The 25,685-nt window shown below is 41.9% G+C and overlaps 2 protein-coding genes across 10 annotated transcripts in view; one reads left to right on the top strand and one right to left on the bottom strand.

Moving 5' to 3' along the window:
* Window positions 1–9,966, top strand: part of RIOX2 (ribosomal oxygenase 2) — a 48,005-nt gene extending 38,039 nt beyond the window's left edge. For 5 of the 9 annotated variants that reach the window (XM_019967058.2, XM_019967207.2, XM_019967134.2 and 2 more), the window contains 4 exons: window positions 220–308; window positions 1,553–1,636; window positions 2,262–2,378; window positions 5,034–5,152. In XM_019967058.2, coding sequence (XP_019822617.2) covers window positions 220–308; window positions 1,553–1,636; window positions 2,262–2,378; window positions 5,034–5,144 — 401 coding nt within the window. In that variant the 3' untranslated portion in view covers window positions 5,145–5,152. Of the gene's footprint in view, window positions 1–219; window positions 309–1,552; window positions 1,637–2,261; window positions 2,736–5,033; window positions 5,153–6,025 lie in introns of those variants that run through there. The other 4 variants (XM_019967522.2, XM_070786836.1, XR_011565938.1 and 1 more) reach the window with 3 other exon arrangements.
* Window positions 2,662–25,685, bottom strand: part of CRYBG3 (crystallin beta-gamma domain containing 3) — a 126,340-nt gene continuing 103,316 nt past the window's right edge. Inside the window, exons 18-22 of the mRNA XM_019966976.2 lie at window positions 14,811–14,950; window positions 12,199–12,322; window positions 7,052–7,210; window positions 5,122–5,281; window positions 2,662–4,331 (exon numbers count right to left, since the gene is read on the bottom strand). Coding sequence (XP_019822535.2) covers window positions 4,243–4,331; window positions 5,122–5,281; window positions 7,052–7,210; window positions 12,199–12,322; window positions 14,811–14,950 — 672 coding nt within the window. The 3' untranslated portion in view covers window positions 2,662–4,242. The remainder of the gene's footprint in view (window positions 4,332–5,121; window positions 5,282–7,051; window positions 7,211–12,198; window positions 12,323–14,810; window positions 14,951–25,685) is intronic.

Genomic DNA, 25,685 nt, shown 5'->3' with positions numbered 1-25,685 from the left:
GAACTTAGAAACCTCTGTTGTTATTTATCTGGTTGACATCTGTCTTCAGTGTAAGGATGAGGTCCTTTGGGATGTAAGCAGTATTTTTAACATCACTGTGAATATCTGAGTTGGAGCAGATGCTCCATGCTTGGATTCACCTGCACATTGTTAACTAATTTTCCCAAACAGTTGCTCCTGCAAACAAGTTTGAGCCTGCTTTCTCTCTGGGTTTTCTAGGTGGACAACTTCCGGGGTTGGACAGCACAGTGAGACTGCAGTTTAGAGACCACGTGGTTCTCACCGTAGGACCCTATCAGGACCCATCCGTGAGTATCCAGAAGGGAAGAGGGTTCCACTCAAGGCATGTCCATCGCGGGCCTCAGGTTATCAGGCTGACAGGTGGCCCTGCCCACCTCCTCTGGGAATCTTCCTCCTCACAGTTCAGTCCCATCTCTCTAGATCAGATTATGCCCAGATCTCACTGCTCCGGTTCGGAAGTTTCCTGCCTGTTGGGCATTTGAGGGTTTGTCCTTAGCTCCACAGAACTCTGCTTCTTCCCCTAGTTAGCGGTTAATGTCTGGTCTCTGCCTCCTAATTAGGGCTAGGTTGCCTTTGCCAAATTATCAGTATAGGTTTCTGGTCTTCCTCTGGTGTGGGACTTCTGCCTTTATGAAAGTGCCCTGCACAACCCTAAAGCCCTTGGGAATTCTCCCATGCCTGGTGGCTTCACCCTGCTCCTCCTGATCAGCTTTCTTGGGAGGGGCCTGTGAATGACTGGCGAAGTTGGGAGTCAGGGGCACCTGGATGTCTCCATAACCAGACTGTTCTAGCCACCAGGGCCAAACCTGGTGAAAACTATATAACATATATGGAAACCTTGAGATTATATGCTCCCACAGCCTCATTTTTTTTTTTTAAAAAGCTAGTTATTCTGATAATCAATTAGTTTGAGGCGTTTATTTTAGGTCAGTGTGTTTGATTCTCATCTAAGAGGGGACAAGGAATGACTCAAGGTGCTGGAAGAGGCAGTAAACTTCCCTGTGTAGGGTGGACACGGAGGGAGGGGAAGCCTACTCTAAGTAGAAGGAAGGTTTTTATAGATCATATGGCTGGTATTTAGAATTAATATTTACTCTGTGGTGTTCATAAATTGAAAATTTATGTATACCTAGGAATATTAAATTTTTATGATGCACAAAGAGTTGCTGGTATGGTTAAATGAAGTAACCTGAATGTTTCATTGGTAAGTTGAAATAGAAATGGTTTTTTCATTAAAGTTTCTGAAGGGGCTATTATCTTTTTAAAAAATGACTTACAAGTGCTTATTTGCTACATACAGATAGTAATCTACGACAACTATTTAAAAAATAGTCATTATAACTTGTATTTATGTATCAACATGTTTACATCTCAACTTTTTGCCAGAAAGATTCTTTAGTATTCAATAAATTTCACTTAAGCACTGAGGCATTGAGATTTTTCTTGGTGTTGCCCTATACTACTGGAAAAGCCTCCTAGCACCCCAGTGGGCAGTAGCTTGTTGCTGAGAGCTTTTTTTGTTCTTTTGAAGGATGAAACTCAAGGGGAGATGGTTTACGTCTATCATTCCTTAAGGAACAGGAGAGACACACACATGATGGGAAATGAAACAGAGGTTTGTTCCAACCCAAAATGCATGTTTTTGCTCTGGTTTGGTGCTTGATGGGAGGACTCTATTACCTTTGATGTATGGGTAATGGGCTTTTCTGTGACTGCAGTGTGGGCTTAACTATCCCTGTGAAGGGCTGTCAATTTGTGAAATGTTAAGTCAGACATTTCTGTAATATATAAACACCTGTACCCACTTTAAAAGACACTGGCATGGGACCTGTGGCCTTGTAGGGGAGGTGTAAAGTAACAAATATGAAGCATTTCAAATGACTAATATTTAAGACTTTAATTCTAATGTATTTTGATTTGGCAAGTAGGGGCTGTTTCTCTGCAATTAAAAAAAAAAAAATTGGGGCCACACCCGACAGCCTATAGGATCAGACCCGTGCCCCCTGCGTTGGAAGGTGGAGTCTTAACCACTGGACTGCCAGGGAAGCCCCAAATGACTAATAGGCCTTTCGTGAGTTCTCACAAGGGAATCATTGACTTTTATAAGTTATCTAATTATCGTTTGTAGTTTTTATAAATAGCTTACCTGTAACAAGTTTCATTCTTATGAAGGATCTCAGTAATGATGCATTGAGAATTATGGAAAATGCCACTTAAATGACTGGTGTATCTTTTTTCAGTCTTATGGACTTCGCTTTCCTCTATCATATATGGATGCACTAAAGCAAATTTGGAACAGTTCAGCTATTTCTGTCAAGGACCTGAAGCTGACTACAGATGAGGAAAAGCAAAACCTGGTATTATCCCTCTGGACAGAATGTTTAATCCAAGTAGTCTAGTGGCTTTGCTGCTTTAATAGTAATATATATATGTAAAACTCTGGACACTTGATTCTGCAGAGATTTGTGTGCTGGGGACTCCTGTTGCTTTGAACCAAGGACACGATGAATGTACCTTTCCTTACCTGTGTGTTTAATAAAATGAGATCTACCTCTTACAGGTGATCAGTTGGCCATATGTACTAACAGATGTACATAGAAGAACAGCAAGTTACTCAATGTCCCAGAAAGTGACAAAAGCCATATTTCGACCAGTTTATTTAATCCAGTGTGGTAGAAAAGGCACAGCTCCAATAAATGTAAATTTAACTGTCATTACCTGGTGTTCTTTGGAAGAAATAACTTCTTTAAAGAGCCTCACTGGCTCTAGAAAAATTTTAAACAACAATTAACATGAAAATTTTTTAACTTGGTTTTTTACAGTGAAAATATACATACCATACCTTTGTGTATACACAAGCCCCCCCCCACCCCCCATTAAAATAAAGTTACCCTAAAACAAATTTCATTAAATAATACTGCCGCATTTAATAAGAGGCACTCACATCTATGGGCAAGGGTGTTTTACAGGTGTTGTTTGAAAGATTACGAAAGAGCCTGAGATTGAAGGAAAAAAAATCCCCAATAATATTTACATGGAAAGACCAAGTCTCTATAAAAAATAGTCAAAATAGTGGGTCTTTGAGTTTAAACAGTTCACTGTTACTTTACATTCTAAAGTGCATATAGATTGATATTTTTAAAAATATCACTGGAAAATTTAATCTTTCTATAGAAAAATAGAGCAGACATTTTTCCGCTTTACTGGCAAAAGTTGGGGATGAAGAGAACAGTTATCTCAGTGTAAGTTTAAAACTTAGGAGGGAAAAATGCTTGAGAATTCTATAGTGACGGTGGTAATGCTTACTTGAGACTAAGTCCAAGACAATATCCTACCTGATTTTGTTCGAATGAAAGCTATTTAAAATGGAAGTGAAAAACTGAGTTTCTTGTCACAGTTTGTAAAGGAAAATGGTATAGTCAAGGCTGAAATACTACTTGGTTTTAACTTAAAATTTCCCTTTACTTTAGGCAAAGGAAAATTTATTATACGTAGGTGACAGAGTCCTTCCTTATAAACACTTGAGGGTAGATCAGGGGGGGTCAGCACCAGGATAGGAGTGACCCCTGGTTAGCGTTGTCATCCGAGAGAGAAGGGACAGCCACCGGCTATTTGTGCATTTTTAGTTTAAAGGATCAGGCAAAGAATAGCAACAGAAAACACTCCTGTACTTGCTGAGGTGAACACTTATGGTACTTCATATAAAAGCTTCAAGAGAGAACTCTTAATGCATATCTAATACAGTAGCTTAACAGTAAGCTTTATTAAATATGTTTTCAGATATTGTGAAAAAAGTATTCATCTTCTTAAAAGTATGACTTGACCTGTCGGACTTCGCTTCCCTGTGCCTGGCACTCAGCCACACACTTAGTTGTTAATAGCTAATAGAGGGTGATAGCATCAGCAGTGTCCTGTAACTATCGGGAATAGGATTTGTGTTTGGTAGAAAGAGAAAACAGACTTCAAAAAACCTGCTCACCGAAGCTGGAGATCAAGCGGGAGTAGAACCTTCCACAGACATCATAATGCATTCTTCACAGGAACGCCTACTAGCTGGCAAGCATATTTTGAGCTCTTCCATGGTGAAGAGCAACAGTCTTCACGTTTGGGGGAGAAGCCCATTCCACTCAGTGGTCCCAGAGCCTAGGATGGGCAGGTCGTTTCCACAGGGCATGAGGGCCCTCCTCCCTCCATGCTCTCCCAGGGACACTGCGGACTCTCTCACAATATTTCAATGTCCCATTTCTGTGTTTCTTCTCCCTCCAGGGGCTGGTTTACAATTACGTGAGTTTTGTCATAATAATTTCCTCCTAAAACAGCAATTCCAAAAGGAAAGATTAATTTATTCACACAGGTGCTTAACGATTTCACAACTGTCAGAAGGCTTTCGTTCAGCCCACTTGCTGGTGGGGTAGATTCATATGTCTTTATAAAAGCGATGGTCTGAAATGGGAAACTGAGGTTAAACAGGTTTATCTGTTCACCTCAAACCAGACCTCACAGGAGTGATTGAAAGGCTAAGCAGTATAATATATAGATGTATAAATGATGTGCCCTAACAATGGGATTCTTAAGAACACAGTGCTCTGAGCACGCTCTGGCTCAGTGTCACACTGCATTTTTGTTTCTACACCAAGAGTGGCTGTGACTAACCCAATTAGAGCAACAGCACTGAATAATATTCACCCTGACCTTGTTGAATTCAAAAGTGAGTTTAAATGATACCTACTATAAATTTTAAGAACCACACAATTCAGAACAGAAAGTCAGAGATGTTTCTTTAGGGACCAGATGACATGTTACGGTTGGTGATGCTTCACATTTCGAAATGTTCTCAAAGATCACATAGCAAATGAAAATTTTACCACTCTACTGATAAGAACCTTCATAAGCTTGGTCCTTAGGCTTTTGATCCACCTATAGCTAATTGTTTTGCTTGTTGTTTGTTAAAATGGCATATCAGCTTTTTCAAGTATAATTAAAAATGACTTAATATTTCCCTTATACATAAGGGCTTCTTTTACCCAGGAGGAGGTGGAGGTTTGGAATTCAAAATGAATATCCAAGGACACAACACACTGGCTTTCGTCATAGGCCTACCTTTAACATCAAGGACCAGTTGATCACTGAGGTAGGAGCTGATGGTTCCATTTCTGTTCAGTCTCCACTTCTGCCTGAACTGCCCATGTTCGGTCCAGAGGGCGACTTTAGCTCCAGGTGTGTCTCGACCACCGATGACATCGAGACATGTGTCACTGGCCTGAAAGGTCAAGAAATACATTGGCAGTACTACATTGCTAAAATCAGCTGGACTGAGCCTTTTTTCTTTCATGTGAGTGAATCAGACAAGCCCATCTAAAAAGAAAACAAGACCTGAACCTAAATCTAAAATTATAATCTCAGTCAATTTTTTAAGTTGTTATGGCTGAGGGAAGGCGATAGTATGGAAATAAACCTACTGAACTAGAGGTACTTTTTTTTTTTTTCCTGTGATCCCTTGAACCTCAAACTGCTGTGGTTGGAAGGAATCATAATTTTCCATGGTACAGATGAGTATCAGAAAATCACATATCATTTTAGAAACCATGTAAGTCTCAGTGTGGTGGTGGTTCAGTCACTAAGTCGTGTTCAACTCTTGCAATCCCACCTGTCTGTAGCCCACTAGGATCCTCTGTCCACGGGATTTCCCAGGCAAGAATACTGGAATGGGTTGCCTTTTCTTCTCCAGGGCATCTTCCTGACCCAGGAATTGAACCTGGGGTGGGAAGATCCCCTGGATCTTGGGCTTTATTCTTAGGCTTTCCTTGTGGCTCAGCTGGTGAAGAATCTACCTGCAATGCGGGAGATCTGGGTTCGATTCCTGGGTTGGGAAGATCCCCTGGAGAAGGGAAAGGTTACCCACTCCAGTATTCTGGCCTGGAAAATTCCATGGACTGTATATGTATAGTCCATGGGGTTGCAAAGAGTTGGACACGACTGAGTGACTTTCACTTTTGCATTGCAGGTAGACTGGATTGAGCCACCAGGGAAGCCTGAGGTATTTGTTTTTAAAAGAACATCCAGATCTGACAACAGATGGTTAAATAAAGATTTGTTGAATTAGGATTAAATGTTGAGTTAGTGTTAGCTTAAATATATAAGGTCGAGCTTGTTTTTCTTATAAAAACATTGGGTGATGTGCTGGATACCCAGACAATAATTACGTTTAAGTGCTTTTCATTTCTGTTGAAGCATGAGAAAAAGGTTGATAATCTACTGGTGATATAATAAAACTGGTGTCTTATTCCCCATACCATCAAACATAATAGAAAGGGTGCAGAAAAACAAAGAAACCTGAATTTTATTTTCTAAACTTCCTCCAAAAGCAGCAGCTTTCTTCTTCCTTCATTATCTGTTTCAAAGATGTGCTTAGTTTCTCAGTCATGTCCAGCTCTTTTTAACCCCACGCACTGTAGCCTGCCAGGCTCCTCTGTCCATGGGGATTCTGTCCATGGGCAAGAATACTGGAGTGGGTTGCCATGCCCTCCTCCATGGGATTCTCCCAACCCAAGGATTGAACCTACATTTCCTGCATTGCAGGCAGATTCCTTCCCAGCTGAGCTACCAGGGAAGCCTGTTTTGAAGATGAGAAAGGTTAAATTCAACGTGTTTGGAATCACAAAGACAGCTAAATTGATCTGGGCCACAGAGCTTAAGCAGCATCTCAGAAAAGCACACCATCCATTTGGGTGTGATGATTTTATCACTAGTTTTAAAAAAAACCATTTAGTATATATTAGTCTTTTTACTTTAAAACAGAATTTTTGGCTATAGAAAGTCTAGTTTGGAAGGCCATTTCACTTCAGTGCTTCAGTAATATATGTCAATGCTTTTATAATCATGCAGCAAACTCTTCATAGGAAGTTGCATTAATTGTATCATGCCATTTGATTTGGGAAGATTCTGGTTTCTAAAAGACCAAAGATCAACAAGCAAGCTATACGATCGGTGGGGCTGACAAGCAAGCTATACGATCGGTGGGGCTGGTTACCTTGGATTTAAAGAGTCCTCGACAGTAGTGCCAGATCTGCGTATTCTTCCCGCTGTAGGGAGAGATGCACACAGAGGTTGCCCTGGTGTCGGCCACATTTCCCGTGACTGTCAGGTACCCGTCCTGGGCTCGGTTCTTTATTCTGATGTACACTGAGGGCTGTGGCAGGAGGGGCAAAGCCAGTTAGAAAAATATCTTTTGAATCTGGAAATCAGCCCTTTCCAAGGAAAACTTGAAGGAAACATGTGAGAGGAAACAGAATTTAGCTTATTTATTTATATCTGTTTCAAATTTTCCATTAAAAAACCCTTAGACCACTGAGCACATACCTTCACTTGCACAGTCTCTATTGTCTTTTCTGAAATACACTCTTGGGAGGGTGAAAGGTAATAGTTTCATTCATTCACATTCTGCTATGACAAGGGGCAGATGCAGAATTAGGGACTTAATGAGGTTCATGTAGTAACTACTATGTCCTTGTGGGTCTGGGGAAGGCTGGGGAGTAAGAATAAGGGCAAGGTACTACCTCCATGGATGGAATAACAATTGAGCAGGCAAGGTACAATAATAAGACACGCTGGCTTGTGCTATGATTAAGTGCCAAATGACTGCTATGGGAGGTTGTGAAAAGCCCAGGTGGCTGAGGGCCCTCTAGTAATTTTTTTGTTTCTATTTATACTTTGTTGAAATTGACCTTGATATTTCAAGGAAAGAGACCTTGCATATAGGTGGTCACTGTGTAGCTACTCAAAAATTGGGTAACAAAAAATTTCATCTCTTGGGCCTGGAATATATAGAAAGTTTTCAAATAAGATACTAAGTCTAGGACTTGCCTCTAAGGATCACAGTTACTATTTATTGAGACTTAGTCCTAAATGCTATCAGAATTAATGACCAGAACAACCCTTTAAGAGAATACAAGGGACTTCCCTGGTGCTCCAGTGGTTAAGACTCCACAGTTCCACTGCAGGGGGCACAGATTGGGGAGCTGAGATCCTGCATGTTGACAGGGTATGGTCAAAAAACCACCACAGGAAAAACAGAAAGAAAGTATAATTATGACCTGCATTCTTACAAATAAGGGTAACACAGATATGGAAAAACCAGGTTTGCCTGTGCCAAAACCCTCCCTATTCACCCTGATGCTCTAAGGCCTGTGCAGAGATGCACTCATTACTCTGCATTACTCTGAGACATGGGGAATAAAAGACCGATTCCAAAGTTGGCAGTGGAATAGGATGATAAAAGAACAAAGCACCTGACTGAAGCACTACAGAAACTATACTCTCAGCCCCAGGACTCAGGCCTCCAGTCTTAATGTAGTAATATAGGACCCTCAATATGCCTGTCTTGGATCAGATGTTGGCATCCCACTTAGAACCTTGTCAAATACCAGTAACACATGATGTGTTACTGAATAAAGAAGCACTTTTCAAGCTGAGAAAGGTAAGAGCTAGGGAAGTGCAACAAGGCATTATGGTAAGCCCACCGATGAATATTCTATTTTGAAGTTTAAGATGGATCAGTGTGAGGCTAGTTGAAGTTTGGTAAATTGGTGTCATGTTTAGCCTTCCTATGGAAATAAACATTCTGGGCACTTAAATAAGCAAATAAAAGGACAGTTTTTTAAATCTGGTAGTGTAAAGCAGATGAAAAAGATGTCTTACTTGGTAAAGTGTTTTAACTGTTTCAAACCACTATTTCTGTATTCACAGTAAGATATTTAAATTCCTGTAATTTGTAAGTCTGAATCATATAATTCTATAAATCTCCTGCAGTTATTAATTCTGGAGGCTTCACTACATTCTTTACAACAGTTTCCTTACCTTGTACATGTAAGAAAACAGGTGTGACCTTCACAAAGGACAGTTCCACTTATGTTAGGACCAAACATCACAGTTTTTAATCAATTAGCTCAGGTAAGTGTCAGATTTTATTTTTCTGGGCTCCAAAATCACTGCAGATGGTGACTGCAGCCATGAAATTAAAAGATGCTTACTCCTTGAAAGGAAAGTTATGACCAACCTAGATGGCATATTCAAAAGCAGAGATATTACTTTGCCAACAAAGGTCTGTCTAGTCAAGGCTATGGTTTTTCCAGTGTTCATGTATGGATGTGAGAGTTGGACTGTGAAGAAAGCTGAGCCCCGAAGAATTGATGCTTTTGAATTGTGATGTTGGAGAAGACTCTTGCGAGTCCCTTGGACTACAAGGAGATCCAACCAGTCCATCCTAAAGGAGACCAGTCCTGGGTGTTCTTTGGAAGGACTGATGCTGAGGCTGAAACTCCAATGCTTTGGCCACTTCATGTGAAGAGCTGACTCACTGGAAAAGACTCTGATGCTGGGAGGGATTGGGGGCAGGAGGAGAAGGGGACGACAGAGGATGAGATGGCTGGATGGCATCACCGACTCGATGCACATGAGTCTGGGTGAACTCCGGGAGTTGGTGATGGACAGGGAGGCCTGGCGTGCTGCGATTCATGGGGTTGCAAAGAGTCGGACACAAGTGAGCGACTAAACTGAAGGTAATAATCACCCTTATTATGCACTTGTAGTCTGACTTCTCTGTGATTATACATGAAAGCACTGATATGCATTGTAAGTGCCTTGCTGAAGCCCTAATTTCCAACCTCAGAGGATCACATTTTGATGATTCCTGAATTTCTAAATAATATAAGCCAAAGCAGTGCCAACAGGCCTACCAAAAAGAGGAATTATGACCCATAATACATCCATCTATGGCCAAACTACCCTGAATGCACCTGATCTTGTCAGCTAAGCAGGGTCAGGCTTGGTGAGTGAGTGGACGAAAGACTCAGTACTGTTATAGGTACCTAGAATTCCTCTGCTGGTTTTCAAAGCTGTGGCCTAAATAAACAAATGGAAAATATTAAAGTATTATTTTGAATTAAATGTTTAAGGATAATTTCCTAATACACAATTCAAGAAGAGTAACAATGTTATTAAAAAAAACTTCTATGTAGAATCAGAGGCTACTGTTCTAGCTATCTTAAATAACAGCCAGGGACATCCTTCCCAGCAAGGGACCCCCTTTCAAAAGTGAGGGAAATATTCTCGGCATCCAACTGGGCTTCCAGAGTTTCTAACAACATGGGATCAAGTGTTACTACTAATATATAAACTAAACTGAAATCCCACTTCTGCCGTGCTTTTCCCCCACGGGTTTTCAGGGCAGTTGCCTATCATCCTGTGTGACAGGACTGAGGAATAAGCAAGATGCAATGCAGGAAGATCTGTACCACACACTGTGCCAGGGAAGTGCACTGATGCTTAGTATCCCTCGGCCAGGCATCTCTGGTTCTCTCCAAGGACATTGGGAATAAAAACCTTTCATAATAAAGGTGTTAGCACAGCAACATGAGCCAGATGTTGTGTCAATCCTCACGGTGATTTAACCCTCATGATGATACTGAGGGGTAAGCAATGGGATCACTGTTTCACCAGTGACAAATCTGAGACGCCAAGAAGTGAAGTGACTCAAAGTCACACTGCTGAGTGGCAGAGCTAGGATCTGAACCAACAGAACTACAGTGGTGGGAATGAGCATGGTGTGCACATATGTGCATGCTTGTGTGTACACACGTGTGTGTATCCATTATTCATCAAAAAAACATTTCTCTTTTGCATTCTTTTTGATAAACAGCATTCTGACAGGTGGGAGGTGATACCCCATAATGGCTTTTAATTTGTATTTCTCTGATGACTAGTGATGCTGAGCATTTGTTTATGTGCCTGTTGGCCATCTGCATTTCCTTTTTTGAAAAATGTCTCTTCAGTTCTTCTGCCCAAATGCTATGGGGGATCCTCTTCCCACTGCAGTGTCCCCAGGCTAGGGTGCCCAGTGCGGGGCTCCGACTCTCACTCCTTTGGACGAACTATTCTCCAATTATTGGGTCACCCACCCAGGAGATGTGATCTGATTATACTGCAAATCTGTTTGTCCTACTCCTAGTGGCTCCTTTTTTCATATCTTTAGTGGTAGAGGATCTTTTCTGGTGGGTCCCTCTTTTTCATCCATGGTTGTTCTGCAGACAGTTGTGACTTAGGTGTGCCTGTGAGAGGAAGTGAGCTCAGGGTCTTTCTAGTCCTCTACCTTGGTCCCTCTCCATTTTGCATTTTATATGACTGCTTGGAGTTGGGCATGTTTTCCCAACGAAAATGTAAGCTCCAGTAAGGCCTAAATCATGTCTACCCTTATATATCTTCTGTAATTATTTTTTGCATAGTAACAGACATTCAACTTATCCATTTATACATTCATTCCTTCACTGAAAAAATAGTCCCTGAGTGCCTACAATGTGCCAGACATTGTGACAGGCGGAAGTGCAGAGTGAGAAGCCCTTCGTGGGGCTTGTAGAGCTAGAAAGTACCCAATCCAACAAACACATCATTACACACCTCAGGCAGCGTCTTGTAGAAACAACCAGGTCTTTAAGGGTGTCATTTAGATTCAGAGAGAGAGTAACAGACTTCCTGGAGGGCCTGACACTTCAGATGAACTTAAAGGAGGACAAAGAACTAGCCAGGCAAAGAATGAAGGAAGAAACTTCTAGACAGAGCCTATAAGTGTGGGAAAGCACTCCGTGCTGGTGCACAGCACGGAGCCAGCGTGTGAGGGGGAGACAGACGAGGCTGGAGAAGCCAGGGGGAGCCAGATCACACAGGCCATGCTGAAGAGATGAGACTGAACCCAGAGAACAGTGGGAAGTTTCTGCATAAAAGACTGACAAGCAGTAGGTGTGCAATAAATACTACGTTCATTAAATTGCCAGGATCCATCCTGAGTATTATATAAGCGGGGTTGGGGGAGCCAAATGCTTAGGAGGTGAAACTAGTGCACTCTCAGAGTTGATTTTTTTCCATTGTTTGCTACAGAGCTTAGGATACTTATTTTCCCATGAAAAGACAACAAGGTCAATCAGACTTAAGACTCAAAGCTAAAACCCAACACTGACCTTAGGTACAATTTTATGATTTAGTTTTATGATCCCATCTAATGGGATCCTCTTGTAACATAAATGGCAAACTAAATTAAATGGTCCACTGTTCAGATGCTGTGGTTTATGAAATTTCTACTAGGAAACTGAGCTGTATTATTAGATCATACAGTTCTTTTCTCTGTACCTGCTTCACAGGACGGAGGGAACCAATGGTTTTCCATCCACTGAATGCTCTCCAATTTGGGATCTCATTAGGCTCGAGTAGGATTTGTCTTCCTAAGAAATTGGGTCCTTCATAAGCTATCCACCTATATGAGAACAGGAAAGAAAAAAATGGGATGCTTAAAACAAAGCAATCTCTATCAAAAATACCTCTTACTCTACCATATAGGGTTTATTTGTTACAACTTCTAGGTTTGTAGATTGTTATTAAGAGAAAAAATGTTGGGTGTTTTCATGTTTATTTTCATTTACTGATTTTATTTGGGAGTGCCCGGTCTTAGTTGCAGCATGTGGGCTATTTAGTTGTGGCACGCAACTCTCAGTTGCAGCACGTGGGATCCAGTTCGCCAACCATGGATTGAACCTGGATCCCCTGCATTGGGAGTGCAGAGTCCTGGCCACTGGACCACCAGGGGAGTTGCAAATGTGCATTTTAGTGGGAAAACCAAAGAGGATGAGGAGAAAGTGCACTGGACTGTGGCTCAGAAGATCAGCAGGAACCTGGTTGTCTTCCTTTCAAAACAAGGTCCCCTCCAGCTCTAGCATTCTGTGTTATTTGGATAATACCAGGCTTTTCCCCCTAACATTCTAAGATTCAGACATAGACAATAATCCCTCCCTAACTACCCAGTTAAAAAATACCGGCTTCCTCTCCCGCTCTTAGGCTTGCTGTCCCACGTCCTTCAGAGCCTCTCTGCGTGATTCTAGCAACCTCTGCAGACACACCTCCTCCCACAACGTCTCCCACGAGGACTACTTAAAATTGTCCACAGAAATCCCATCTGAACTCTTCAGACTCGCTCCTTTTGCAAATACTTCTCAGGACCCCAAGGGCCTTCCAGCTGGGCAGAGTGTCTAGGGCTTTGCGGAGTATGTCTGGAGCCTGGAGGCCTACGCCACCGCACACAGTCATGCCCATTCCTTTCTGCATTGGCCTCGGCTGCTTCTGCACCATGGTGTTAGGTGACAGAGGCAGGCCGGCCAACAGACTGAAAAGACCACCTGGCCCCTTGCTGTAGAGGTTTGCCAAGCCCGGCTTGAGGTGGTTATCAAGCTGGACATATAGTTATGGAAAATAAGCTGGGACGGCCAAGAGAAACTGCACTTCTCAGCAGGACCCCAGGTCATGGCACACACTGCTTTCAGAAAGGACGTGTGAAGATGAGGTGGCTTGTTCAGACAAAGCCGCAGCTCTCCACAGCCGAGATCAGGCTTGGCCAAATTATGCATGGATGAGCGAGACAGACGACCTTCCCTCCACCCCTTCCTGCTAACACAGCCTACACCGTCAGACTGGTGCACCGTCAGGACAGTATGGCCATGGGGAGGCTGGGCTGCCTCTCCTGGTCTGCAGACTCTTTAGACAGGCAGGGAAGTCTCAATTATAAAACCGAGATAGGTTCTAATAAACTTGACCTCCTTATATATTAATCTAATGAATTTCACAACTGAAAAGCACTGAAGCTTGCCCCCATTACCACCGCAGATTAAACAGAACAAAACAAAACCTGTCACTGAGGGCAGCTAGTTGTGCATGCAGTGGTATTCTGGGAGCCATTTGTAGCCTAGGAAAACCCTCAGACAGCCTTCACTCTTCTATCCCATATACCGATTCTCTCACAAAGAATCCAGAACCATGTAACTGTTAAACTTCATTTTAAATCAGTTTATAGTCTCGGCTTTCTCTTTCATCATCCCCAGACAATTTAACAAGGAGAGTTGATTGTCACACAGTTTCAAAGTCATAAGACACACAAACGGCATCCTTATGTTAATTACAGAGAGCAATGTGTTCTTTTGGATGACTTTGGGTACCAGAACACCACAGGTGCAGGAGGAGGGGCAGGCTCGGCTGACAGGCACGCTCAGAAATGGCCTGAGATGCAGGTTTTCTAGGAAGTGTGAGAGCTTCAACTTCAGGGCCCCTCACTTTCAGGCCACTTACCATTTCTGTCCTGAATAAATATGCAAGTTCATGCCTAATTTATGTACCCGTCGTTTTTCATTTCTTTTCTTGGACTCATCTTCCCAGACTGTAAAAGTGCAGGCCCCATATGACCTGCACCCACCCTGCCCAACATCCCGCATAAGCAGCGACACTGGAAGGCAGGCCGGCTCAGCCAGGACACCGAGCACGAAAGTAAGTGCTCTAGAACAAAACAGCTCTAACATAAACAAGACATCAAATCAAAACACCGAAAAGCCCTATCAGTTTTAGTCACTTGTTTTAAGCCCATAATGGTCTCTTACCTAGTCAAGGTCACTGATTCAATTAGGTTCCTTCCAAAAGGAAAGAGGGCTCAAATTGTTACAGTCACCGGGTCCACCCACTCTAGGACTCATGCTCTGAACACACACATGGCAGTCCTCCCAGACCACTGTCTGCTACTGCATACTGGACACAGTCCACAGTCTTCTCTTATTTGAGAGAAACTACGATTATTATACGGAGACAGAAAAGAAGTGAGAGTACCATCACACCAAGTAACAGAGGCAGCGGGGAACAGAAAGCACCTGTGCAATGCTGACCTGCCACCGTGACTGAAGCAGGCCAGGCCCTCGCCCCATACTTACAGTCCACTTTTCACCCACACGGACTGGGTGTAGAAGTGCAGGTCCTTGTTCAGAACAGAGTTCACAGCCTCTTCTAGATGTAACTCTCTCCCCTCACAGTGTTCCAGAGCAAAAAGGCTAAGGGAGGGTTCTTCAAAAACCTAAAAGAGAAAAGAGAAAGCATCACCAGAGGGTGGCTATACCGCGGTGACATCCCAGTCACAGTGCAGGGTGTTCTAGATCCACTGCTTCTCAGATGCATATAGTGGTTTGCTGCACCTGCAGTGATGAGACTAGATTCCATTCATAATGCTTATTCAATTTTTTTGTAAATTAAAATTGAAATTTTAGAAAAGCAGTCAATCTCATAATAAAAATAGAGACCTGTTGCAGTCACATATTAAGGTCTGAATGTGCTATAAAACAGACCATGTTTTTGGTCCTGCCAGTGCTTTTAGCTGGTCACAGAATAAACACAGAATGGAATAGCACCCTCTCTTCCCAGAAGGTCACAGGCTTAATCACTGAGGATATACGACTTCATGGCTCTAGGCTCTTAAAGGTATTCCTAGGAGGGAGGAGAAGGTATTTTTAACTTAACAATAATAACAAAAAACCAGAGTGCACAGCGGTGGGAGTGATTTCGACATAAAAAGTACTTATTCCCCCAACCCCTCTTGTCAGACAAGAACAGAATCAATTTTGCTCTTTTTCATTAATTTGTATATACAAGATAACCATGCTAGGAGACTTTTGTGGGATGAGAAATCAAAACAAGTCAACATCCTTATGTTTGAGGCATTACTAACTAGTATCTACACTAGGAGAACTGCATAGACATCGTAAAGTAGTAATCCAGAGTAGAAAAAGAGACGCCCTATGAAAATACCCAGTGGAAGCCCAAATTCTTTTTAGCAGAAGGCTGTAGGAATCAAGGAGGCTTCACAAACATGGTGGTGTGTGAGTTCAGTCTCAAAAGATGCCAGTGACCTGCAGAGGCCTAAGGAGAGCAGAGGGAAGGTGCTCTGTGCAAAGAAGGGGACAGAAATGCATGAGCTATGTTAGGGACACAGCAAGTAAACCAGTGTAGCCAAAAGCCCGAGTCCGGCAGGAAATGGTGCCAGGTGCATCCACTGTTTGCTAGTGTGTATCGAGCTGCCTGCTTCTCCTTGCCCCTGACAGAGCAGACTCATTTACTGCGCGCTGGGAGTCCTGGAAGGCATTTGGGCAGAGGAGGAGGAATGGGCTGAGCCAACTGTAACCCGGTACATGGGAAGTAATACAATAGGCAGGAACTGGCTGTTCTGACAACAGTAAATGAACAGTCCAGCAACAGACTCTCACTATACCTGCATAAGACCGGAATGACTTACGAAAGTGTTATTCTTGGCAGCCATGTTAGGAATAGCAAAGATGGAGAATGACTTAAAAGTCCATCATGAGGGCATAGGTTATGTCTGGTGCATTCATGAAGGAATTCTATCCAACTGTACAAAAGAGTGAGGCGATCATTACGAAAGATCTCTGAGATATGTTCATTAGCAGCAAATACAAAGTGAAGAGTAATGCAGAAGAGCAGACTTTTTATGCTACAGTTTGTGTACAGAAGGGAAAATAATTTATGTACACCCATGTATAATATGTGCTTTATACACATGAAAATTTTTCTTAAATCAAGTATAAAGCACCTCCATGGCTAATGTGTCAGAAAACTAGGATCTAAGAAGATAAACGGAGGAGTGGGAGCAAAGTTCTTCACTGCAGGCCTTTGGTCCTTTTTGATTTTTGAACTATAGAAATACTTATTCAAAATTTAAATTGGTAATTATCATGCATATGTTTGTATAGAAATGTAGTTTATGTGTATTTTTCTTTAAATGGATTTGGGGAAACTTATCTGGCAACAAATGAGTGAAGAAAATAGAGTGTAAGTATCAGGACACAGAAAAAATCTTCTAGAACAAAGAAAAAGAACCTGACCTAAAAACAGGAGGGGGGTGTGGAAGGTCAGGATTGGTGAAGAAGGGGTGGCCAGAAAAACTACCACAGTGATAAAAGGGCCCAAGTAAGACAAACAGATGAAGGAGAGAGAAAAACATGTGGGAGTGTGGCCGCGGGCACGGTCAACCCTAACGATGAGGGCTGGAACTGCATGGGTCCACTTATACAAGGATTTTTTGCAATAAATATGTACTACACAATCTGAGGTTGGTTGAATCCTTGGATGTGGAAACACAGAGATGGAGGGCCAACAGTAAAGTCATATGCCAACTTTCAACTGTGTGGACAGTCAGCACCCTTAACCCCTATATTGTTCAGGAGTCAACTCCTGGACTTCCCTGGTGGCATAGTGGCTAAGAATCTGCCTGCCAGTGTAGGGGACATGGGTTCAATCCCTGGTCTGGGAAGATTCCACTTGCTGTGGAGTAACCAAGCCTGTTCTCCGCAACTACTGAGTCTGCACTCGAGAATCTGAACTCTGCAATGAGAGGAGCCACCGCAATGAGAATCCTGTGCACCACCACTAGAGAAAGCCCGTGTGCAGCAACGAAGTCCCAGTGCAACCAAAATAAGTAAAATTTTTTTAAAAAGTCAACTGCGATTTGTCATATATGAGAAACTCTGGAGAGCAAACACGCCTAGCAGCTGAGAACTTTTACTGAGAGCCAGAGGGTTTACTGTTGAGACAGAGGCAGGATAGCCCTAGCAGAAGTGCCCAGTGAACACTGTGCCCTTTGATCTGGAGTTCAGAGAGAGGATCGAATGTAGGAACTATCATTTGGGAGCTCCCAGAACCTGAGTAATAACTGGAGTCAGTTACAGGAAAGGGCCGGGAAGCAGAAGGGGAACAGAGCTGCGCTGACACACACAGCCTGAGTGGTGATGCAAGGCGGGCCTGTGGAGGAGGCAGGATAATGAACCTGGAGAGGAGCCCGAAGAGGACGTGTCACACAAGTAAAGGGGAAAGAAAATCAAAAGGAAGAGCTGGCCTTGCTATAGAATTCTTCCCTGATGTGGAGGAAGAGGGTAACCGTGACAAGGCAGCTTGGGTTCAGCAATCGGGGCAGTTGATAACCAATGCCGCAGGAGCTTAGGGAGCCATCCACCAGAGATGACGGGTGGGATCTAGGCTGTCAGGGCGGAGGAATAAGTAGGGGAGACTGGAGATGAGGCATACAGGCTATATTTAGAAAGAGAAGGAGGGAAAGGGGTTGTGGCCTCTGTGAACACCTGCAGGTATGGTGGAAGGCGGCAGCATCAATAGGAAAAATCTGAATAAGGCAAGGCTAGAGGGGTGGGTTCCAGAGGAGGAAGTGAGGTCCAATCCCCAGTTCAGAACCTCAGACTGGAATCACCCTAAGAGGGAAAGGATCACTTTGAAAAGGATGAACTATGCTTCCTCTGAAATATAAGGAAAGATAAAGGATGCTGAGAAATTTCCAGGTTTTTAAAACTGGTAAAGACTGAATGACTAAACACAAGCACAAAGATGTAAATAATTTTTTCTTTGTTATGTGGCAAAGGTCGCCTGAGGATCACGGAGGGTGTGGAGCACTGTTCAACAGAGTTTCCTGTAGTGACAGCCGTGCGGCATACCTGCCTCTTCAGTGTGGTAGCTACCAGCCACCTATGGCCACTGAGCATCTGAAATGTGACTCCTGTGACCAAAGGACTGAATTTGTTTTATTTAACTAAAAAACTACATGTGATTACTACTATGGTATTGGACAGTACAGATGTGGGGTTTGAATATGCTGGAAGAGAAGGCAAGCATCACAGTCTGCAGTGAGACAGTAAGCTAAGTGTGAAAAAGCTGCCCGGGAAGCACTGATTTTCCTTCAGTAAACAACATAAACTGGGTCAGGAATGGATATTCATCTCAAGTCACTGAGTTCCTGAGTGACTGCACACGTGATCAGGCTTCTCCTCTGCTATCTGCAAAATAAAAACTGGAAGCATCTCAACAATTTATAGAAGAAATGTCCTTACAGGAGAGTCCAGAATAGCAGGTTAGAAAAGCAGCCAATAGCAGGCGCTAAGTTAGTCACTAAAACTGGTGACGGAAATCAAATGGACAATCAAAATCCACAGATAAGACCCTGACTTCATTGCTGGACTTTTCCCAACATCTTCACCCTCAAGCTCATAAAAAAGCATTTCCACTTACCTCTTCTTGTTGAGTTACTAATTAGTAAGGAAGGGCAGGCAGGCAAGGAGCTTGGTGGACTCATGGTCCACCACCAGAAACACTCTCCACAAGTAAAGAGTTTGCTGTGGCGAGAGCAACAGACCCTTACATTAGAAGCATCTAATGATGTAACTGTTTTATATTCCACAGGAAAAAATGAAAAGCTTATGTGAGGATACAATTTAAATGTTAAAAGTGATATTTTAAGAAAATAGGTCCTGCATATTTACATTTACATTTGTTGTCTTCCTTTTGGGGAATGTCCATAAAAATGTTTTTAAAGGGCTGTCATTATCATTCAAACTGCATCAAATTCACTCTCCAGTTCAATGGCAATCTAGGAATTCTATACCTAGAAATTTGCCTTACTGTCATTATCATTCAAACTGCATCAAATTCACTCTCCAGTTCAAAGGCAATCTGGAAATTCTATACCTAGAAATTTGCCTTAAGATAACAATGTGATGAAGCCAAGAGCAGACTCACTGGAAAAGACCCTGATGCTGGGAAAGACTGAAGGCAAAAGGAGAAAGGGGGCAACAGAGGAAGAGATGGTTAGATAGCATCACTGACTCTGGACATGAATCTGAGCAAACTCTGGGAGACAGTGAAGGACAGGGGACCCTGGCATGCTGCTGTCCATGAGGTTGCAAAGAGTCAGACACAACTTAGCAACTGAACAACAACAACAAACAATGGAAAATTTGATGGAGGGGATCTCAAAAATTGTTTTAAAAATGATGAAGCAGGAAGATTGGGAAAATAACTGCAGAAAATGACAGAGGAGGGTATTTGTATCAGTTTACTTAACTCAGTAAGGATCCTCTAAGAGACCCAACACAGAAATGGGTGAAGAACACAAACCGACAGCATTAGCCAAGGATGAAACATGACTAACCAACATGGACAAATGTCCCTCTTTTCCATTAACAACAACAGGATGTCATCATGTGGTCCCATTTATCAAACTTTTCCTTTGAGAACATCTATTGTTTCTAAGTTTAAAGTCATGCCCTCTTTAGAGGTCTGATATATATTTACTCTCTCTTTGTGTTGTGTGTTAAGTCGCTTCGGTCGTGTCCGACTCTTTGCGACCCTATGGACTGCAACCCACAAGGCTCCTCTGTCCGTGGAATTCTCCACACAAGAATACTGGAGTGGGTTGCCATTTCCTCCTCCAGTGGATCTTCCCAATCTAAGGATTGAACCCATGTCACTTATGTCTCCTGCATTGCCAGGTGGGTTCTTTATCACTAGTGCCACCTGGGAAGCCCAAGTCCAACTTACTCTTTAAACTATTTTTATTTATATTGGTTTTAATTTATACATACACAGTCGATCTTTGAACAATATATGTTTGAATCGTACAGATTCACTTGTATGTGGATTTTTTTTTCAGTAAATATTTTCATTTTACAGTTCTTTACATTAACTCAAGTGTGGGGGAAAGTTTGTGTTCATTAGAGATCACAGTGTATGGAATTGGAAGAAGTGGGTTTGAGTCCTGATTCTACCCAAATTGTTTCATCTTCCTGCCCTTGGAAACATCAAGTCCTTTGTTTTGAGGTAGAAATAGCCAAACACAGATTTTCCACCGCTTAGAGGGGGTAGGGTGGGGGAAGTGGGCATCTCTAACCCCCTGCATTTGTTCAAGGGTCAACTGTACTTAAATTTATAAATGTACTTAAAGGTTAGGGAGATTAGGAAGGCTATCATTCAGAAGCAGAAAGCACTGAAATAAATAGAAAGAACTATTCAAAAGTCTTATTTTTCTGATACATTTTCCAAACATGAAAATAGGAAGAATATATATATATATATATACACACAACTAATAGTCTTTAAAACTGATGATGACAGAGCAATCTGACCTTTCCAAGGAAACCACCAGAATTTAACTACAATTTGATCTCTACAAATCTCTGGCTTCAGTCCATGCTAACTCAGAAGACAGCCAACCATTTGGGGCCAAACACTCTTCTTAGGTGTCAGCAGGAACAGAACAGGGCATTCCTGCTGGGTCAAGTCTAAGTCATGCAATGAAGATACAGTTTCTAAAATGTGGATAAGAAATGTGGATAAGAAAGAAAAAGAGTATTTAAACTTCATTAAAAAAAAACTCATCAGTCTATCAACTAAATATTTTAAATGGTAACAGTGATAATTAACAAGTGACAGCATGTGCTGGGCATCATACAGACACACACACACATGAACTACAGATAAATGTTTGTAAATGATGAATGGAGAAGTGTATATATATATATTTTCTAAGTTTTTTTTAACCTAATTTATTTGGCAACAAAATCCGACCTGAATAAGCAGAAGATTATTTATAATATTTATCCAATTTGTGTAGCTATAATTATATTTTGCTACAGAAATAGAAATATGTTTAATTATGGGGTACTGCCCAGAATATTTCTGGGGATACATGTTATCTGTGAACCAATGAATCATATTATTGTCTAAAATGTGAAAAATGCAAAGTCCCAAAATGCATTCATGTTCAGTCAGTCCAGATCAGTTCAGTCGCTTAGTTGTGTCCGACTCTTTGCAGCCCCATGAGTCGCAGCACACCAGGCCTCCCAGTCCACCACCAACTCCCGGAGTTCACTCAGACTCACGTCCATCGAGTCAGTGATGCCATCCAGCCATCTCATCCTCTGTCGTCCCCTTCTCCTCCTGCCCCCAATCCCTCCCAGCATCAGAGTCTTTTCCAATGAGTCAATTCTTCGCATGAGGTGGCCAAAGTATTGGAGTTTCAGCTTTAGCATCAGTCCTTCCAAGGAACACCCAGGACTGATCTCCTTTAGAATGGACTGGTTGGATCTCCTTGCATTCATGTTAGGAACTGCAAAACCATATTCACTCCTTTAATTCATGCAACTTTCCTTTGACATGGGTACGATTATTATCCGTGCTTTGCAGATGAAGAATTAAGGCACAGGTCACACACAAGAAGTAAAAGAACTAGAAACTAGACAGAATGGCTTCAGAGGCTGTGTTCTTAACCCCTTCACTACAGTTCTAAAATGTTCTAAGTAATTTCATCAGGTAGATTATTTTTGATTGGCAGGTGTGATACTATCTGATGTCATCTTGCTCAGCTGGGCAATGTCTATGACCCCCATTCTTACCTATCACAGCAATTTAACAGGTGTGTCCACCACTTGGGACTTCCCTGATGGTCCAGTGGTTAAGAATCTACCTAACAAGCCAGGGGATGCAGGTTCAATCCCTGGTCAGGGAACTAAGATCCCATATTCCGGGGAGCAACTAAGCCTGCACACCCCATCTATTGAGCCTTTGGGCTCCGGAGCTCATGCGCCACCACTAGGGAGCCTGTGTACCACAACTACTGAAGCCTGTGAGCTCTGGAACTGACGCACCTTGACCACTGAGCCCACGTCACAGCTAGAGTCCATGTGCCACAACGAAAGATCCTGCATGATGCAAGGAAGAGCTCATGTGCCATGACTCATGGTAGCCAAACACATACATAAATAGTAAATAAATAAATGTGAAGCTTGGAGACCCTGTGTACAAGTACTCTGCTGGAAGGATTACATTTACATTGGCACAACTTCTATATATATTGGATAAGATGTTTAAATCTAACTACTAAGCTTCAGTATTTTTCAAAACTATACAGACTTGAATATGAGCTCAAACAAACAATGGGGATGAAATAATTTCCCAGTTTTCAAGATGGTAAAGAGAACATATGTACTTTATATATTTTTTCATTCACTTTTTATCCATATAGAAAGTATTTGAGGTAGAATGAAGTCTGTCAAATGGTCTTTTCCTAACTTTAAAGACAAAGTAAATGTTAAATTGTATTGGTTATCTCAGTGTCAATATGGAGCCAAGGCTGGAATCTTTCACTCCAGAGAGTATATAAACTGTAACTTGAAAGCACATAATTAAAAGATTTTTTTGAAATGAGCATATGTGGGGGTTAGAAGTTTGGTCTGTGTAATTACACAGAATATCTCTATAGAGCCTGTGTAAGACTATGGGGGGGGGGGCACAGGTAGGAGAAGGGGCAAATAGAGAGAGAGAGAGAGAGAGAGAGAGAGAGATCTCTGACAAAAACATAACAAAAGGGAATGTCCTGTTCAAAGATCACATTTACTGGACAAAGGGGTCATCCCGGGAGTGAGAACGTGGAACTATTTTGTTCACCATTCCCATTTTTTATTAGAGGCTGGTACATGGCAGCTACTCAAAAATATCTTGTGAAAAGTCTGACTTAGTGTCTTAAAGACTAAATAAAGGTGCCTTATTCCAATTTAAAAAAAAAAAGAAAAGAAAATTACTTGGACATGTTAATACAAAAAACAAAGCACCTGATAAAATCTTGTCTTATTTCTTATTGTTTATTTATTTATTTATTTTTTCAGTGTTACAGCTCCATTTTATTTAGAAGAAACCAGGAGAATCCAAGACTCGAAGAGAAGAGAGTGGAGGAGTGCGTGGGGAGGGGGAGGAGGAGGGGGAGAGAGAGAGAGAGAGTGAGAGAGAGAGAGAGTGAGCACACACTATTTCTTATTGTTTAGAAGGAAGAAGACATTATTCAATTTAGCAAACATTTCTGAACTCCTGTTGCATGCCAGATAATTTGCCAAGTGCCTGAGATACTTCAGTAAGTTCAGTCTCTGAGCTGGAAGGAAGCTCTTGAGCTCTGATCTCCAGCAGGAAGTTTCCAGAACTTCCTTTCATGGGCTACAAAGCCCTTCACATTCTCATCTCCAGAGTTCTCTGCAGCCTCGTCTGCCAGAATCACAGTTAGCATCATCTCTACTGTGTTTTGGCATCTCACATCCTTATCTGCCTTAACCAGATCTTCACTCTTACAGGTATCTTTAATTGCCAAGTCCAGTGGAATTCTTCTGTCCCATCACCTGTCTCTCCCTATCGATTATCTTCCCCTCTCTGACATTTCCACCTTTCACTTTATCCTGGCTCTTTTCCTTTGGACAATAAACAGGCTTACTTATTTACATACCAACCCCCGCCTCCCCCCCCCCCCCAAAAAAAAAAAAAAAAAAAAACAACCCATACAGACTTGTACACTGGCACTGTAGAGTTGAGTTTCAAATCACTGCTTGTATGGGAAAGGTGTTGATATTACCTCAGGATTATGCTAACTGGATAGACTCTAAATGTAACATGTTATTTTATTTTAAAAATACCTACCCGACAACATCACTTCACCCTGATCTTTGCCAAATGAACCATGTCTGAAACACTAAGAACACCTGGACTGAACTCAAGGACAGGAAGCATAATACACTGTGCTGTGTGCAGTGTGCACGGCACGTGTGTGCGTACCATGTGCACCTCAGATGCCGTTTCAGTCCAGAGAAATGCCCAACAGTGTGCTGGCAAAAGGGCATTTGCATCATCTGCAGTGGTGCAAATTCAATAGACGCTCCTAAGTCTCTAATTAGACTCTAATACAAAATCTTCTAAGTTTGGTCTATATAAAACAAAATCGTATAAATACCTTAGTCTATCAAATTTTGGTGTTGCACAACAAATATTAATTCTTGTCTATGAGCTATTATAGTACTATTGAGTGCTTTCATGTGCTAAAGCCTTCACATGCACTAGCTCCTTTAATCCTCATTTTATTAGACAAGAAATCTGAGGCTCAGGGTGGTCAGAAACATGCCCAGGGTCACTCAGCTAACAAGAAATGGTCTGTCAGACTCCCAAACCAAACTCTTCTCCAGTGGACCATAATCCACCTTATCAAAGCCTCTTTGATTTGGCTTAGAAAATCAGTTTCATCACAAATCTACCTTGCTAACTGGTCTTCTTCCTTAAAAAAAAAAATACTACATTTCAAAAAGAATAAATACTATTTAGATGACCATGTATCTAGTACCCAGAAATAATACCTTTTATTATATTTATATCAAACTGCATAAACAAGAAAAACATAACATGCAGAGCTGAATTTTAATCTCCCTGCTCCCTAGAGGTAACCACTGTGCTGAAGTTGTCAATCTTTCTAGCACTTATACATCCTTTGTTTTTAAACTTTATATAAATGGATCTTACTGTAATATCCATAGTAACACATGAACCTCACCTACTATACTGTATTTCCTTAAATGCTTCTGCCTTAGTTTGTTTCATCCATCAATGCTGCAACAAACATCCTTATTTTCCCCTCATCCCAATTGATTCTTCTTCCAGTAGTTTTATGTAAATAATACCACTTCTCTGCCACTGACTAAACTCTGCTGCTGTCAGATCTTCCAATATTTGTATCTGAAGTAAGGTAATAAATGCTACCTAATTACTGTTTTAATTTGCATTTACTTGCTCACTAGTGAATATGCTTTTTACATCCTAAGCCATGTTTCTCATATCTATGAACTGCCTACTCATATTCTGTGCTGATTTTTTAAATAAGGTTTCCTTTTTCCCCCCAAGTATTTTGAAAGAGTCCTTTTTATATCTACATTAAACCTTTGGAGCTTATAATATATTCTCCTAGTCTGTGGCTTGCTGTGGTAGTCTTAAGAATTGTCCTCCCGTGCCATGCTAAGTCACTTCAGTCATATCTGACTGTGCGACCCTATGGACTGTAGCTTGCCAGGCTCCTCTGTCCCTGGGATTCTCCAGGCAAGAATACTGGAGTGGATTACTATTCCCTTATCCAGGGGATCTTCCTGACCCAGGGATAG

Source organism: Bos indicus, chromosome 1 (assembly GCF_029378745.1).
Source record: "Bos indicus isolate NIAB-ARS_2022 breed Sahiwal x Tharparkar chromosome 1, NIAB-ARS_B.indTharparkar_mat_pri_1.0, whole genome shotgun sequence".
In the NCBI taxonomy this organism is placed as follows: Eukaryota; Metazoa; Chordata; class Mammalia; order Artiodactyla; family Bovidae; genus Bos; species Bos indicus.
The sequence above is the reverse complement of the archived record's forward strand: the minus strand, read 5'-3'. Positions and strand labels throughout refer to the sequence as shown.